Source organism: Melanostigma gelatinosum (assembly GCF_949748355.1).
Source record: "Melanostigma gelatinosum genome assembly, chromosome: 23".
NCBI classification, from domain to species: Eukaryota; Metazoa; Chordata; class Actinopteri; order Perciformes; family Zoarcidae; genus Melanostigma; species Melanostigma gelatinosum.
The window spans coordinates 2,434,892-2,450,597 of record NC_136656.1 but is presented as its reverse complement, the minus strand read 5'-3'; the positions used below and the strand labels follow the sequence as shown (position 1 = coordinate 2,450,597).

The 15,706-nt window shown below is 46.8% G+C and overlaps 1 protein-coding gene across 1 annotated transcript in view; it reads left to right on the top strand.

The window, feature by feature from the left end:
- The window catches only part of nhsl2 (NHS-like 2), an 84,344-nt gene that overhangs the window by 68,525 nt on the left and 113 nt on the right, over positions 1–15,706 (top strand). The window contains exons 5-10 of the mRNA XM_079295505.1: positions 4,357–4,533; positions 5,660–6,752; positions 6,869–8,024; positions 8,189–8,498; positions 9,109–9,226; positions 10,239–15,706. The exon at positions 10,239–15,706 is cut by the window's right edge and continues 113 nt beyond it. Of these exons, the coding sequence (XP_079151631.1) occupies positions 4,357–4,533; positions 5,660–6,752; positions 6,869–8,024; positions 8,189–8,498; positions 9,109–9,226; positions 10,239–10,560 (3,176 nt within the window). The 3' untranslated portion in view covers positions 10,561–15,706. The remainder of the gene's footprint in view (positions 1–4,356; positions 4,534–5,659; positions 6,753–6,868; positions 8,025–8,188; positions 8,499–9,108; positions 9,227–10,238) is intronic.

The following is a 15,706-nucleotide window of genomic DNA, read 5'->3' as shown; positions in this document are numbered from 1 at the left end:
CAGGTCATTGTTGTTTGACAATGAAAAAAACTATAAAATATCACCGTCTCTCTCTCTCTCTCTTTCTCCTGCTGTCTCTCTCTCTCTTTCTCTTTCTCTCCCTCCCTCTCTCTCTCTCTCTCTCTCTCTCTTTATCTTGCTCCCTGTCTCTCCCCCTCTCTCTCTTTCTCTCCCTCCCTCTCTCTCTCCCTCTCTCGCTCTCTTTATCTTGCTCCCTGTCTCTCCCCCTCTCTCTTTCTCTCCCTCCCTCTCTCTCTCTCTCTTTCTCTCCCTCCCTCTCTCTCTCTCTCTCTCTCTCTCTCTCTCTCTCTCTCTCTCTCTCTCTTTCTCTCCCTCCCTCTCTCTCTCTCCCTCTCTCGCTCTCTTTATCTTGCTCCCTGTCTCTCCCCCTCTCTCTTTCTCTCCCTCCCTCTCCCTCGCTCTCTTTCTCTGCGAACAGGTAGCTTTTTGCAGCCAGCTTGCTGTTGCCATGGTAACTCGCCGCTCTTCCTCTCTCCTCCCTAAAATAAAAAAGAGAAAGAAGAGAGAGAGAGAGGAATAAAAAGAAACGGTAGCGGAAGAAAAAGTGAGTGAAAGAAGAAAGAAGAAGAAGAAGAAGAAGAAGGGAGAAGTCGGTGAAGGACGGAAGATGCAGTTTGAGGAAAGACAGAACGAGAGAAGAGGAAGCTGGAGGGATGCGGGATGAAAGGATGATGAATGAAGGATAATGAGGGATCGTTTTTGTCACAGCGCCCTCCTCCCTCCTCCCTCCTCCCTCCTCCCTCCTCCCTCCTCCCTCCTCCCTCCTCCCTCCTTCCTCCTTCCTCCTTCCTCCTGCACTTCAATTTTCATGAATGGCTGAAACTCTGTGAAGATGTGAATGCAGAGAGGGCTGAGAGACAGGCAGGCAGACAGGCTGAGAGACAGGCAGGCAGACAGGCTGAGAGACAGGCAGGCAGACAGGCTGTAGGCAGACAGACAGTTTTTCCACTGTCAATTTATAACGTCCCTAATATTTGATTTCAGGGACATTTTAGTCGTTGCCTGTGCAATTATTTAGCTCTTTCATAAATCACACACATTCATTGAAGAGCATCCGTTGATTTCTGATCTTAAATGTGAACCTGTGCACGATGTATAAGTGCAGGAACTCCATCTACATTTGTAATGAACGTGCACCTCATGGCTGTAAACTGAAACACAAGCAGCAACACTTATCTAATCGCTGTCTTTAGGAAGCTAATAGACTAAATGCAGGTGCATCATTTGATTGAAGTTGGTGGAAAGAGATAGAAATAGAGTTAGGAGAGAGAGAGAGAGAGAGAGAGAGAGAGAGAGAGAAAGAAATTGTTTTTGTCAAAAATCCCTTAAATGGCTAAAAACAACATGGCTTTTGTCCGTCTCTAAACTCATTCCAAGTCCTTTTTTTTGGGGCATGTTGGTCAGACAAAGATCCAGTTGGTATGTAAATGTTGTCTTTGTGCAGTCAAATCTTTGTGCAGTCGCTACTTTTTTTGTTAAGCCTGTAACTTTGTTCATTAATTCTACAGAAGCGGTCAATAATAAGGCTCGCAGACATCATTTACAACTAGAAGGAAAAGAATCGTAGACTATAAAACAGGCATTTCGTCAATGCAGTCCTGGATGGAGTGTGATTGGGGAGTTTAGCAGAAACACATACCCCTTTCCCCAAAAATTGCTCTTTTATGAAGGTTTTTTAAACACAAGAGAACCCCCCAAAAATAGGACAGATTCCGTGTTTTGATTCCTCATTCGCTGCAGGGCCCTGTGGTAACACCGGGTGAGTAATTGAAAAACAAAATGGTTCTTCTGTGGTTGGAGGACTCATTTTAACCTGTAACTGTGAAGCCAGGGCCACCCTGAAGAGACACTGTGATGAAAGAATCACTGTCTTGTCTCTCTGGCGAAGGCTGCTGATAGTTGAAATAGCGTCTGTTGTTCATGGCTGCAGGAGCAACACAAAAGACTCGCAGCCTCTGAACGGCGGCTCGATCAGAGACGAGGCCGACGGCGTCCTGAAAGAAAGACGGGCATGAATGTCACGTTGCTTGCTGCCTAAAACTGTCGAAATATTGTCCCTTTGACTGGATGTAATGAGGATAAACGAGGCAGTCGGGTCAGCAGGAAGTGGCTGAATGCATGACAGCCAGACAGGAAGTCATATCTATCCCCGCTCAATGGTTGAGTCATAGCTTCGTCTCTGCTGGATGGCGGTAGATGTCAAGCACTCTTATTTTGTCATGCGCAGAAAGGGAACAGCTGTTAAATGGCACTCGGTGAACTCTAGAGACAGATTGGTGGAGAAACAGACGGAGGATGAATGACTGAGGCCGATAGACTGCTGACGAGATGAAAAGACAGGTAGTCAATGAGAGGAGCAGACAAACAGGTGGGACGATCCCTTCATTCTGAATAGACGGCAAAGGGTTTTCTTTCTCTTTAATAACTTAAAAGCCGCCACGATACGTCTGCCAGGGTTGGTGGCTTTCACTTAAATCAGTCACTTAACGATTATCCAGCCAGCAAATTGGATTTCTAGCCTCCAAAATTCATTTTGGTGCAAAACCTTGTCACCGGTCACCGGAGCTTTTTGTTCTGGAAACGTGGATTCAAAACTGCATCACTTCAGATGAACTCGATTGTTTTTTCCTGCAGATGTTTTGTGCTTTTATCATGTAACGCCTCTGTTATTAGTTTGCTCTTTGGTCTCTCCGATAGCTCAAACAGTTGTAACTCTGTGTTGGTCGATAGCTTGGATGTATAATTCATCCTCGCCGCTGCAACAGGGGAAACCGGTACAAACAGAACGGAGGGAAGGCGGGGTGGAGTCATGTGTGACTGCAAACCCCCCTTGAGATGCAAGAAGAAGACAGACGAGACAGGTAGAGGAAGAGAAGGTGAACGTGTCGGAGTTATAAAATACGGTTCCCTACGCTTTGTTTTTGGTTTTCCATTCAGCGTCACGTTAGTTTCCAAAACAAGCAGTTATTGAATTCAACACTCGGCGCTTGATTCATGAAGAAACTCAACGCAGGACATCTGTATGTTGAGTGCTTACCTGCCGTCACTGGTTGCACAATGAACACTGCGTTGCTCCTATAACTCGGTTTGTGTTGGTGCTGGTTGCGTCACACTTTTGCATTGATTCAACTTAATTTGATTCCTTTTTTTGTTTTGCCTCATTGATTCTGTGCGTCTTGTCTTCACTCTCCGAGGTAAATGGAACTTCTCTGAACGGCTTCGGTTTCTCTTGCAGGACATAGATTGTCAGCAGCAGACCGACACGACTGGCGTTATAAAACAGGGCCGATGGCTTAATAGAGGCCCGACTGAATTATGCGGCCGAGTGAGAGACTGCGCCGCACGTCGTCGAGGTAATCAAGTGGGTACCTGCTGCCTCCGATGACTCATTGGATTACTGTCTGCTCCGACGAGACGTCACAAGGACAGGAAGTACAACAGAACAGCAGGTTTCTCAGCAGCGTCTGCTGTAAATCGCTCTGGATTAGAAATGTAGAACATGTAGGTTCATGATGGCATGAAGAAAAAGGAAAAGTGTGACTTTTCAAGCATGTAGTTACAACAGTTTAATGCTGTCTTTGTCATTTTCAATGTTCCTCCAGTTGAAAAAAAGGAGTTATCGATTTAAACATTCTGCTGCTGATGCTAAAATCGCTTCTTTTTTACTTGTGGTCTTTTATTGTGAAACATTTGCAGGAAGTGTGGAGTTTTATTGATGGTAGCATAACAGAAAAAAAGCAAATGGAATTGATTATTTCATGTACTTTTTGAATGAAAACTATAATTTTGGTAAAAGAAAAAGCAGCAGATCATGTTTGACAATAATTTTATATGAATATTAAACGTGAGAGAGAAGATCTTGCTTTTTGAACTTTCACCAAAGCTTCATTGAACAATTTCCGAGGATTCACATCACATTGATTTCATAATAAAATGATGACTCGTGCATCCGCAGCCAATGTTGGTTTCCGCACTTCTCCACAATGTCACAGTGTCAATGTATTTTGAAGCCACTTTAGTGGTTCTTGGTCCATCTCCAAATACCATTTAACCCGAGCGAGACACGCTGTTTTTATTACATTGAGTGTAATAAAAACACTAAATCACATTTCTTAAAACGTTGCACCCTTTTAAGAATAACTTTAAATCAGGGGCTGCTGACAGAACCACATTCCTCTCTACACATCTCTGTCTCTCAAGAGTCCTCATCTAATTCTTCACTGCCATGTCAGTGACATGATTGGATTCAGAGTTTTATTGAATTTACTGTGTGTCAAGTAAAATGACTCTCCCTTCCCTCACACTGACCTCGCTGTTGCTCTGCTCCTCCTCCAGGTGAAGGGAGAGCGGGGAAATTCCACGGTGTCGACCTCCTCCAGCACTCCCCATCCCCCTCTCCGGGGGACCCCTTCCCCCACCAGCCCCGCTCCCTGGAACCCGTCACGGACACTTTCCACCAGAACCTCCCCCTGAGGAAGACCCACTCTGACCTCGACACGACTTTACCTGCAGGTGTGTGTGCTCCACCATTAAAGGAAGCGCTTACCCTCCTCCGGTGTTTCTCTTTTCCGTTTCTTCTTCTCTTGTCTTCCCGTGGTGCAGGTCACTAAAAACAAACATCTCTACTCATTAACTGCTAACCCCAATGTCAGCTGCGACTCTGTTGGTGTTGAAACCTTAGACGCTCTAGATTTCACTTCACAAGATGTTTTCTGCTTTTTGAAGCTGTGAAAACATTTTCCTTCTCATTTGATACCTTGGGAAGAAGAAGGCAGAGATGGGACCATGACAGCCAAGTTTCTAGTATTTTAGTGAAACAACGACAGAAGATCAAATATTTTTATCTTGCGAAAAAGTATTGCATGTTTATATTCCTACTTGGCTCAATCCTGCTCACTGTGGCAGGAAACATCTTCATAATTTTTCTCTCTGCCGTTCACAAATCTGAATTTTTAATTTAACAAAAAAACACAACAGAAAAAAGGATAATAAAGGGCCGTGTTGCCAGCAGCCAGGATCTTGTCGTGCCTAATTGATTTATTCACTGCAACACGGATGCTCAAATGCAGGGTATGAAGTATTCATGTAAACAGTTTAACTTGAATAAGGCCTTGATTGCAGACAGGCAAGAAAAAGAATAGCATGTATCTGAAATAAAAAATGTTATTAAGAATGATGAACATTGAACATTTTTCATGTAGTTTGTTTCGTGTCCATGGCCGATTCCGAACATTTGATGATCCATTTTGAATTTTGATCCATTATGTGACATTGGTGATTAAAAGAATTTTGATGCAGCCTGCGACAGCCAATCACAGCCACAGGAACACCCGAGATGAGTAGTCATTCACTGATTAATCCAAACGCACACATGAAAAAGCAAACATTCACATCTTGTAGTAAATAGAATGCAATGAATCCTGAAGGTCTGGTGCTGTAAAGGATTACGTGCTGTCAGTGTGCAGAAGTGTTTTCAGATATAAGTTGGCAGCCAGAAAGTGTGTCGTTTATCTCAAGGACATATTGTTGTTGAAGTAAGCAAGACAGTCGATATCATGCTGTGAAGGGAGATCTGCTATAAGGTCATGTGAGTTTGTTTCGATCAGTCGAGTCGTATTAATTGTCTCCTCCTCCACAGGAAACACACCGGACCATCTTCACCCAGGAACTATGGACACGTCTGGGCTGCTGTGCTCAAACACACCTTCCTCTTCCTGGAACGGACCGAAGGGCTCCACTTTTTCCCCCGGAGCGTGGAACGAGCCGTACAATTACAGCACGAACAAAGGCCCGGCGGTCCCGCCGAAACAGCACAGCATCATCGGAAACGCTGGAGGAGGGGCGCAGGACGGGGTGATGTTGGTGAGCTCAGGGCAGTCGGTGAGCTCACTTTCCAGTTCGTTCACGTCGGTGACGAACCCTTCTGGGAGAGGAGGGAATAACATGCCAGGAGCGATGATGGGGAAGCGGAGCGAGACGGAAGGGGCTGCCGCGGACGGAGGGAGGGGAGGAGGAGGAGGAGGAGGGGTTGCGGAGGCAGGGAGAGGGCGGGAGAGGTCGGCACGTTCCATAGCAGCGGCGAACGCCTTCAAGTTCCGGGAACGTTCCCTTTCTACGCCCACGGATTCTGGTTCCTTCAGCTTTACAGAAGGTGGTTTAGGCCAGCAAGACGGGAACATGTTGCCCACGGGGAACGGGAATGCTATGACATTAACAGACCACCAACAACAGCATCATCACTTTCTGGGTTTGAGTGAGAACTACGCCCTTCTCTACCCTAGAGGGAGCTCCGAAGACAGCACCAGTACTGCCGACACAATCTCTGTCACAGCTTCAGACTACAGCGCCGACGGCCGCTTGCGGCTACGCTCCCGCTCCATCTCGCTGAAGAAATCCAAGCGCAAGCCGCCCCCTCCTGTAAGGAGTGTCTCTCTCATGAAGAACCTCGGAGAAGCCGAGGGGCGAATCCACCATGGAGGCGGCCTTTACCGGGATGGCCGGCCAAAGAGCCTGCACATCCCCAGGGACCACTTCCCAGACTTCCAGCCCGATTTCCTCCTGCCCAGCTCGTCCTGCTCCTCTAGACCCAGTGTTGTGGAGCGGGAGCTGGGCCATGGAGGCACTGATGGACCTCCAAGCCTGGAGGTCCAGGCACCCGAGAGGGAGGGAGAGACAGAGCTGACCTTCCCCACTCACTGGCAGCTGGGGGAGTGGAAGAATGACCCTTACAGGTAGGAAACACTTATGTGCTTGATCCAAATTGAATCTGTCTACTTTTCTGGTTATTTGTTCGTTATTTGTTTGGTAGGTTAAGACTAGATGTGCAATGAGTTCTCCTCTCTTCCAGGTCTTTATCAGGCTCCAGCACAGCAACGGGTACCACAGTGATTGAATGTATGAAAGTCAGAGGCAGCTCGGAGTCCCTGCTTGATTCCCCCTCCACCTCCAGAGCCACCTCACCCTCACAGCTCTCCATGGAAACCGACATCAAGGCGTCCTCGCCCTTCAAACCCCCGGGACTCATGTCCCCGTCAAGTGGCTATTCCAGCCAGTCAGAGACTCCAACCCCAACTGTTCCACTCAGTCACATGGCAGGTCACGGGACAATAGGGACATTGGGTTGTAAGTTGCGTCCAAAGATCCCAGAAAGGAAATCATCACTACCGTCGCCCAAGGACCCGACTGCGAGGTCTAGATTGTCCTTTGAGATGCCAGGGAATGCACATCTGGAGCTGTCATCAATCAAGCCAAAGCAAAAGGCCAGCAGGCGACATTCTGACACCTCCACGGCGGCAAAGCCGGGGAAAATCAGCCCCAGCTCCTCGCAGGCATTGCCTGTGGTTACCCAGAATGAGCTGAAGACTATTCGGCTTCGCTGCGTCTCTCGTGGTGACCTGGAGGACTGCCCTGATGGGGCGTCTGACACTATCGAAGAGGAACAGCACGGCCGGGACTTTGGCGAGTACCCCAGCCCGCCACCTACCCTACCTAAACCCAAACCACCTGTCGCTGTCAAGCCCCCGTTGCCCAAGCGACCCCTAAACTTACTCCTCAAGTCTCCTTCCCCTTCCTCCACTTCCCCCCTAGCCCTCGATTCACCTCCTGGCTCACCCGTGGACCGGCCTGTGCCCCTAGGTAACATCTACAAAGTCATGAGAAGACCCAAACCCAAAAAACCTCCACCACAAACAACAAGTCCCTCACTTCTACCAAATTTTACCACCCATCCACAAACTGCCTATGATCATCCATTCTTCCCCAACTCCCAGTCCCTCTTCGATCTCCCTCCTCTTCCGGACCCCCAGCCTCTTCTTGAAGACCCAGCAATGGAGCCTGAATTTGATGCAGACCCAGAGATCCGTCTTGATCCTGGGGACGGAGGATCGCTTCCCTCTCCCTGTAGCAACCAGGAGGCTCTGGAGCTCCAGGACAAAAGCAAGACCCTCCCCTCAAGGATGACAATCTCCTGTCTGGCAGAGCTGTCGGACAAAAAGAAACCCAAGGTGAGGAAGACATGTCTCAGTAAATGCATTATTCTAGGGGCGTTATTAATGCAAACAGTAGAATTACAGTTCATGGAGGCAAAGAATCTCGTTTATGTCCTGATTTTTAAGTTTTACTCATGTCTCAGAATTCTTTATGTATTTAAATCGTCATTCCTTTCCAGGTTCCACCTCCAGTCCCCAAGAAGCCGAATGTTCTGCTTCTTCCCTCGTCGGTCCACTCCTCCACCAATGGCAGCACGGAACGTCAGACCCCACAGACCGACAGCCCCGTGGGTCTCCGGTCTCCCGTGGGAACATTCCCACCAGAAGAGTTTCACGGTTCTCCCGGTGTTCCCGATATGCTTGAGCAAGATGAGAACCACTTGGGAATATACGAGGAGAGTTCCAAAGAGTCTTCACTTCAGTCGTCCCTGCATGATTCCTCCCTCACAGAGCTGGAAGGGAAAATGACCAGCACTGGGATTGGGGCAGGTAACTGAAGCAAATTCATACCCTGTAGGCTTTATTTAGAATTCTTGAGGTAGCGTTCATTAATGACTTAGCTAGCGAGCAGTGACTTACTTTTGGTAACTTCTGTGGTGTTGCCGTGTCTGTCGACTAGATATATGTGCACTTACACGTTAATCAGAATCATCAAGGTGTGGTTGTGTATTTTTGTATCACTAAGAACAATGAAATACACCCTACAGTACATGCAGTATTTGCTAACACATACCGTGTTAGCTAATGAACACTGCTTTATCTTAGTCAGAGGTTTTATATGCATGTGTTTGATGATAGCCTGTCAGAGCTGCTATGGGTGATTAGGATCCTTTCCTGCTGCGTTTGATGCATAACTTCCTGATTCTGCCAGAGGAGATTTCTCCGGTTTTGAAGCAAATCAAAGCTCAATTGTTCTAAAATTGGACAGAATCAAAACACAGACTGGTTCCCACTGTTTGTAACAGTGAAGATGACATTCATCATTATTATCTAATTAATACCTGGATGTGTATGCAGCAAAGTCAGATATACTTTGAATCGCATACACGTGTGTTATGAATATTGGCTTTTGGTGTATCATTTCTCTCATCTTGTTCAGATGACTCGGCAGTCAATGAGAAGACGGTACTCCACATCGCAGAGGAAACGGACGGCGACTTGTTGGCCGGCACGCCCGCAACACACACCACCGAAGACCTGTTCACTATTATTCACAGGTTTGTGTGTGTACACATATACATATAGTACACATCTCAGACATGCAGTACACACACTTGATATTACAGGAGATGCCTTTCAAGAGGCAGTTGGAAAAGGCTTAAACGGTGCATTATTAACTCATTACCGGAGATGGTTTCAGCCAACGGCAAGCTTCCCTGCTGGCTTATTATAACCCCGAGCGTGACGCAAAGACGCATTGTCCCGTTGAAAAGGTGTGAAGCAGATCGGGCATGAGGTTCCCTAGCAACGGCTACATGTACATTGTGCTACTGCATGACCAACAGCCCTTTTTTCAGGATCTCTCTAACGCACACACACACATGAAAGCTAGTCTCTAAGCAACAAGTGGTCATGATTTTACCTGGCATGATGCCGAAAATAGCTTGAAAGCCAGACACGGAAAAGGTTAAGGGGGGGTCAGTGTGTTCATCTGTCACAAGAAGGGATGGAGTCCTTTCTGTAGTTACACGGTTTACTTTACTGGAGTCACTTTCACACTTAGCTCCTCGTAGATTACTGGAATAACCTTTCAGGCGTCGCTGGTGATTTTTTACGATTCACACATGCACTACATTGAGGAATATTGCCGCCTCGCGTCTTGCCACGCATGCCCACAATAGATGGGGCGAGGGACAGTCCAGCAGATAGCAGTAAGGCCATAAAACGGAACAAGAGGAAGATAAGGGCAAGGTGTACACAGCAGTAGACGCCTCTTATTATTTTTACAAACATCGTGGTTGAAGAGCCTTTTTTGGTCCGACAATGTTACTGGTTTCATTTAACTTCCCCTGAAATGTCACGAGGTCTTGAATTGGGAAAATTGTTGTTCCAGATTTCCCTCTGATATCGATATCGATCCCTGTCCCCATTCACCCATTCCAACATTCATGTGACTTCATGTGTGAAAGGGGCCCATCTAGTTTGAGGAGTAAATTACGAATTTAAATGTGCTTCTTTATCTTATCATTTTTTACCGTTTGCTAATAATCTTCTCTTTTCTTTGCCCAGGTCCAAGCGAAGGGTTCTAGGTCGCAAGGAGCCGACGGACTCCTTCGGCAGCCGCCAGAGCCTTGTGTCCCCGGTGAAGCACAGCACCAGCGGTAGCGACCTCCGAAACATGACCCTAGGCAGCCAGAGGTCCAGCTCCCGCAATGAGAACTTCATGGCCCTGCTACAGAAGAAAGGCGGCAAGGCTTCCGGCGGAGGAGCCAGAGTCTCCGCTATGGAGCTTCTCAAAAGCACAAACCCTTTGGCGCGACGGGTCACAGAGTTTTCAACCACCTCGTCGCCGACCAGCGAGGGAGGAGACGGCAAACCCAACGATCAATGAACGGAAGTATCGGTAACGGATGTTAACCAGGTCCGTTTGCTGTCGACAAAGCTACCAACTAATTCTACAATGTGCCACCCACTGCAGATGGGGCCTTTCGACCAACGAGTCCAATCGGCTCGCTCCAACTACTGATTGACCATTTGCACTGTCCAATCAAATTGGAGCACATTTTTTGGGCAAAATGGTCCCTCCCATGGTTGAAGCGCTATTGTTCCCTGAAAAACCAGCCCCTCTAGGAAAAAGCGAGAAATCTGTGGAGAGCAATGTTTGTTCCTCGCTATATTTTCAATGAAAGGTGGAGGTCTTAAGGTTTTGCTTCAACGCCGCACCATATTTTCCTTGTTGGGGTATCTGCTCAGTGTGGAGGCTGGATGCATAGATGATGGGTGGAGTGGACATTTGGAATATAAGGATATACAGTGGATACCTTTACTCCTGGCTCCTTCAGGATGAAGAAAACAAGAGTCCCAGATGACAACAATCGGCATATATATGAATCTGTAACCAGTTATTACTGATCCACAAGGATACCGCAGAGGATCAGTAATCAAATAAATCCAAGAAATAAATGGAATAAAAATTCAGAAGATTTAAAAATTCATCTACGATTCAACCAAAGCCCTCCAACCAGTAGGACTACAGCACCGAAACCTTCAGACCCACATGAATTGAAGGGTAAATTATTCATTGTGTAAAGAGGCACCTGAGAAAATATGCCCCAAAACCTTGGGCATCATCATAACTCCTCATCTCTCTATGGTGATACCACAGCAGTCGTCAGCGTGACTTGAGCGGACGAAGTGCAGGATTAACAAAGAAGAAACCACAATGGGGGGCTTTTTGCCGCCAAAGATGACGCATGGGCATGTCACATATTTTGTTGCCAACATGAACGTGGACCTTCGAAAAAAACATTACGCAGAGGTACCCGGCAAAAAGAAGACATTTTGGAACGTAAGCACTTTTCTTTTTTGCATTCGCGTCCTGACATTTTTTTTCTCGGGACATTCATCAATCCATATTTTTTCAGTCTTTGTTGAAATGTTTTTTTTTTCTCTTGTATGTTTTTCCTCCACATGCCAGATGGCCAGATACTGTACATGCTTCATTGGATCGTACGGTATGTATCATGTACAGAGATAAATGTGACGCATCTACCAACGGATATCATTTGCGGACACAAGGACTAAAAATAGTGTACAGCAAACAGCTTGGACTACACACTGCCCACATGACAGAAGGAAAAACGCACTCAAACAAACACACACACACACATGGACTAAGGAGTAACGCCATGGAAGACAAACAGAAAAACAGACCGGAACAGTGTGTGTGTGTGTTCATACGAGTGTGTGCGCAGATGAAATCTCGCCTGTGGAGTTTCTGTACGGAGAGTATGAAGCAGGCCTGGTTATTGAACAGGGATTTTATCCATGTTTGGTCTCTGGTGATGGGACCAAAGGACTATTAAAAACTACAAACAGACCAGAGGGGACCTAACTGTGTGTGTGTGTGTGGGTGTGTGTTAGTGTGTATCGAGGGAAGTGCCAAAAAACAAGACAGAGAAGAAAGACAGAGGGAGAGCGTGCACGTACCCGTGCCTGTTCATGTGTTTGGCATGTATGTGCGTGTGTCATCACTCCGTGTGTATATATGTGTGTATGTGTGTGCATCGTCACCCCGCCGTTTCTTTCTTGGGGATAGGTTTGGAATGCCCCTCTCCATACACCCACACATTCCCCGCGTTCCAGAACCAAGAGGATCCGGGAGAGTTGGGACTGACTGCAGTGTCGCAGAGTGACGTTGCGGGGGTCGTTTCTGTTTGTTTTTCACACTCTGTCTCTCTCGCCTCAAAGGTGAGGCGACGGTCTGTGCCTCCCTCCTCCTTCCCACTCGTTCCTCTCCTCCTCCCTTCATCGCTGCTGGAGGACGCGCTCCATCTGTCTCTCTGCATCTAGCGTCATCCCCCTGTTTCCCTCTCTTCTTCTGGCACGTACGGTAGCACACACATTCTCTTCCGTCGCCCACACACTGCAACCTCTTTCTATTTTTACACGTAGCACCACTCCTCTATACCACTTCCTCTTTTCACCATCTCTACATCCTCCTCCCTCCCTGACCCTCCCCCATTTTCTGTTCACCTTCACCCTGTCTCTCCCATCTCTCTCCGTCCTCTCCACCGCTCTGCATTCAGTCTATGCATCCAAGCTCGGCAGACGACACGACACCGGATGAATGTCAATGACTGACTGTTCAGAAAATACATGCTGTGCTTAGTTTGAAAAAGAAAACACAAAAAAACCAATCAACGCTTATCTTCTGCCTTCTCTCTTTCTTGCTCTCTGAGTTTTTATACTTTTATTTGAACCTTTCTTTCGAGTATCCCAAACGTGGGATTAACATGGAGGAGTGAATGGATCTGTGCACAAACACGCAGGGTTTGAATGTGATTTGGCATAAAGGACCTTTACTTTTGGACTTGTGAGCGAAACACCCTGCGGTATTTGACCCCCTGACCCTCAGTCCTGGATGGCCGCGTGGACGGTCTGAGAATGTGTGGATTAGCAGCGGTTCAGCTCTAACACCTGACTTATCCCCGGCATGGATGGACCGTGTGGAGGGGAGGAGGGAACCTTTCATCGCTTGACTCCCAGTCGATCCCTCGGTGCTATTGAGTCAGAGCTCCCCCTAGTGGGCGGAGAGGGAGGGAACCGCACCTAACGACGAGAGAGTAAAAGAAAACAAAACTCCTTCACCCACACCTCTCGTCCCTACAACAGTCCTTCAGGTACTCCATCATCCTGAAAAAAAAAGATTTTAAAAATACATAAATGATCACCATCTATGACTAGTCAAGTGACGCTTGTTTTAAATATTTAGTGAATGAAAAAAAGATAAACCTATAAATCTCTGTGTTTGTTTGCCTTGTATACTGAATTATGGGCGTGTCGCTGCGGCGCCGACTGTGTTTTTATTTTGTTATTTCGTTTGTATTATTTGAGCTGCCTTGGTCGTAAACACACACAAACACACAACCTTTGCAAAGGTTCCGGCCAAAACACCAGTACAGGTGTAAAAAAGGGAGCATTTATGTTTAATGTGAATCTAATCTGTACTCGCTATCTCCAAACAAACATCTGCACACATCTGCATTCACATACAGGCATGCAGAGGAGGGCAGTGTGTTGATACGGCACGTCTAAAGATGGGTGTAAAACCTGGTGTTGTTTTGCCTCCTGTGCCGACAGATGGAATATATCTTCAACGCGAGGCTTTTGGTTCGACAGTCTTCAATAGGGAAGTGAATAGAGGTACAATCATATGGGTACACTGGTAAACAAAGGGTGCTATCCCTTTTGTGGGGATGCATTTCATTTGATATTGAGGTTTTCAGAAGCAGAGTTTCACCGGAGGCAGAAATAATCTCATCGGTTGCGTTACTGCCAACTCGGTGCCATATTTTTTGATACATTTAAGGTCTGCCAACAACGAGCTCGCGGACGATGGGAACAATCGGCCCTCAGTGCATTCGGCCGATCCCCTCGGCTCTCGCCATTCACCAACCAATGAGAATAGTTTAGCCTCAAGTGCAGCTCCGCCTCCCAGAAATGTCTGCAGAAGTATATTACCAATCTGAAATATGTCGACAACATATTTTATTGAAAATTACATTTATATAAAGCGTGAAAAAGAGAGCTGACACTAGAAATATATTGGACATGTAATCCATTATCCCTTCTTTAGGAGCGAGGGCGAGGCGGGGGAGGGGAATGAGGAGCAAAGGGTTTGATTCCGCCGCACGCGGGGATTACCGCGCCGAAAATGTACTCACTCTCATATACATCATCTTCCCGTCACCTCCTCTCTCCCTTCGTCTCGGCTGTCGCGTGACTCAGAGGAGTAATCGTGTTAAAAGCTCCGCCCCTCCCCCCCTCTCTCTCACTCTCTCGTTTGCTACCCTGCAAAGTGATAAAAAGGTACGGCAAGCACAAAAGTAAAGGGCACCGCAGTCGCTCCTGAATTCATTTGGTTTAAGTTGTCGGCCTCTGCAGATACGGAGCAGCCGAGGAGCAACTTGTTGCTAAGAGACGCACATTAAAAAGCCGTGTGGAAGAAGTGAAGCTGCAGCTCAGGCGAGGATACTTTCCCCTGAAACATTCATCAGAAACAGAGTTTGTGTGACTGACACGTTCACAGTCTTTTGTTGAACATAATGAGCAGAGCCACTAAAATGACACCAAATGCCAGACGAGCACAAACAAATCAAACGTCCCTTCAGACTTTCAGACGACAAAACAAAGTGGACCACAAATCATTGTGTCAGAGTTTACAACGGATATAATCCGTCACAGACGCAGAACAAACGAGAAGTCTTATTAGTTTACCGCTTTACGGACACAAAGGCTTTACAATAATTGCAGAACTTAAAGGAGCAGCGTGGAGGATTTAGCGACCCAACCGGAACCCCAAAAAGTATCAGGTTTTGGATCAGGTTGCAATGAGAAGAGGGAAAAAGACTCGTACGTTTACGAATGTATGAAAAGATGCAAAAAGAAAAGTAGAGTGTAGCTTTGGGTTTTCACGATTTAGGCCGGTGCAGAACACAAAACTTCATATATTTTGGCTGTAGCCCACCACTATGCAGTGCGTCTCAACTGAAAGACCCCATACATTACATATGGAAATGTATTTTAGGGGTAAAATGCTGAAAATGACCAGAGTGTGCAGTCCAGCTTTACGAGAGAGTGAGCGAGGAGGGGGAAGGAGAAGGAAGGGTGATGGTTGCAGATTTGGGCCAAAGAGTATGTTGCATTTGTATTAAGGGTTTGCCGGAGGGGCGGTGTTTACAGCGGTTGAACATTTTAGGGGTACTGACGTCCCTCACTGGTAAACCCCGCCCTCCTGCCACACCAAGCAGAGTAAAACAAACCCCCCCAGAACCCAATTCTAACCCCACTTCAGGGAGCTGTACAGGGCAGCTTATAAAGACGCAGAGATGACAATTAGAGAGATATAGAGAAAGAGAGAGTTATTGGAATTATTCTATTTTTGTTATTCCTCCTTGAAAAAAAAGACATTTAAAGGAATATTCCGTGTATGTGTTGAATAGCCTCTTGTCTCCCCGCCCCATCCAGTGGCGTGA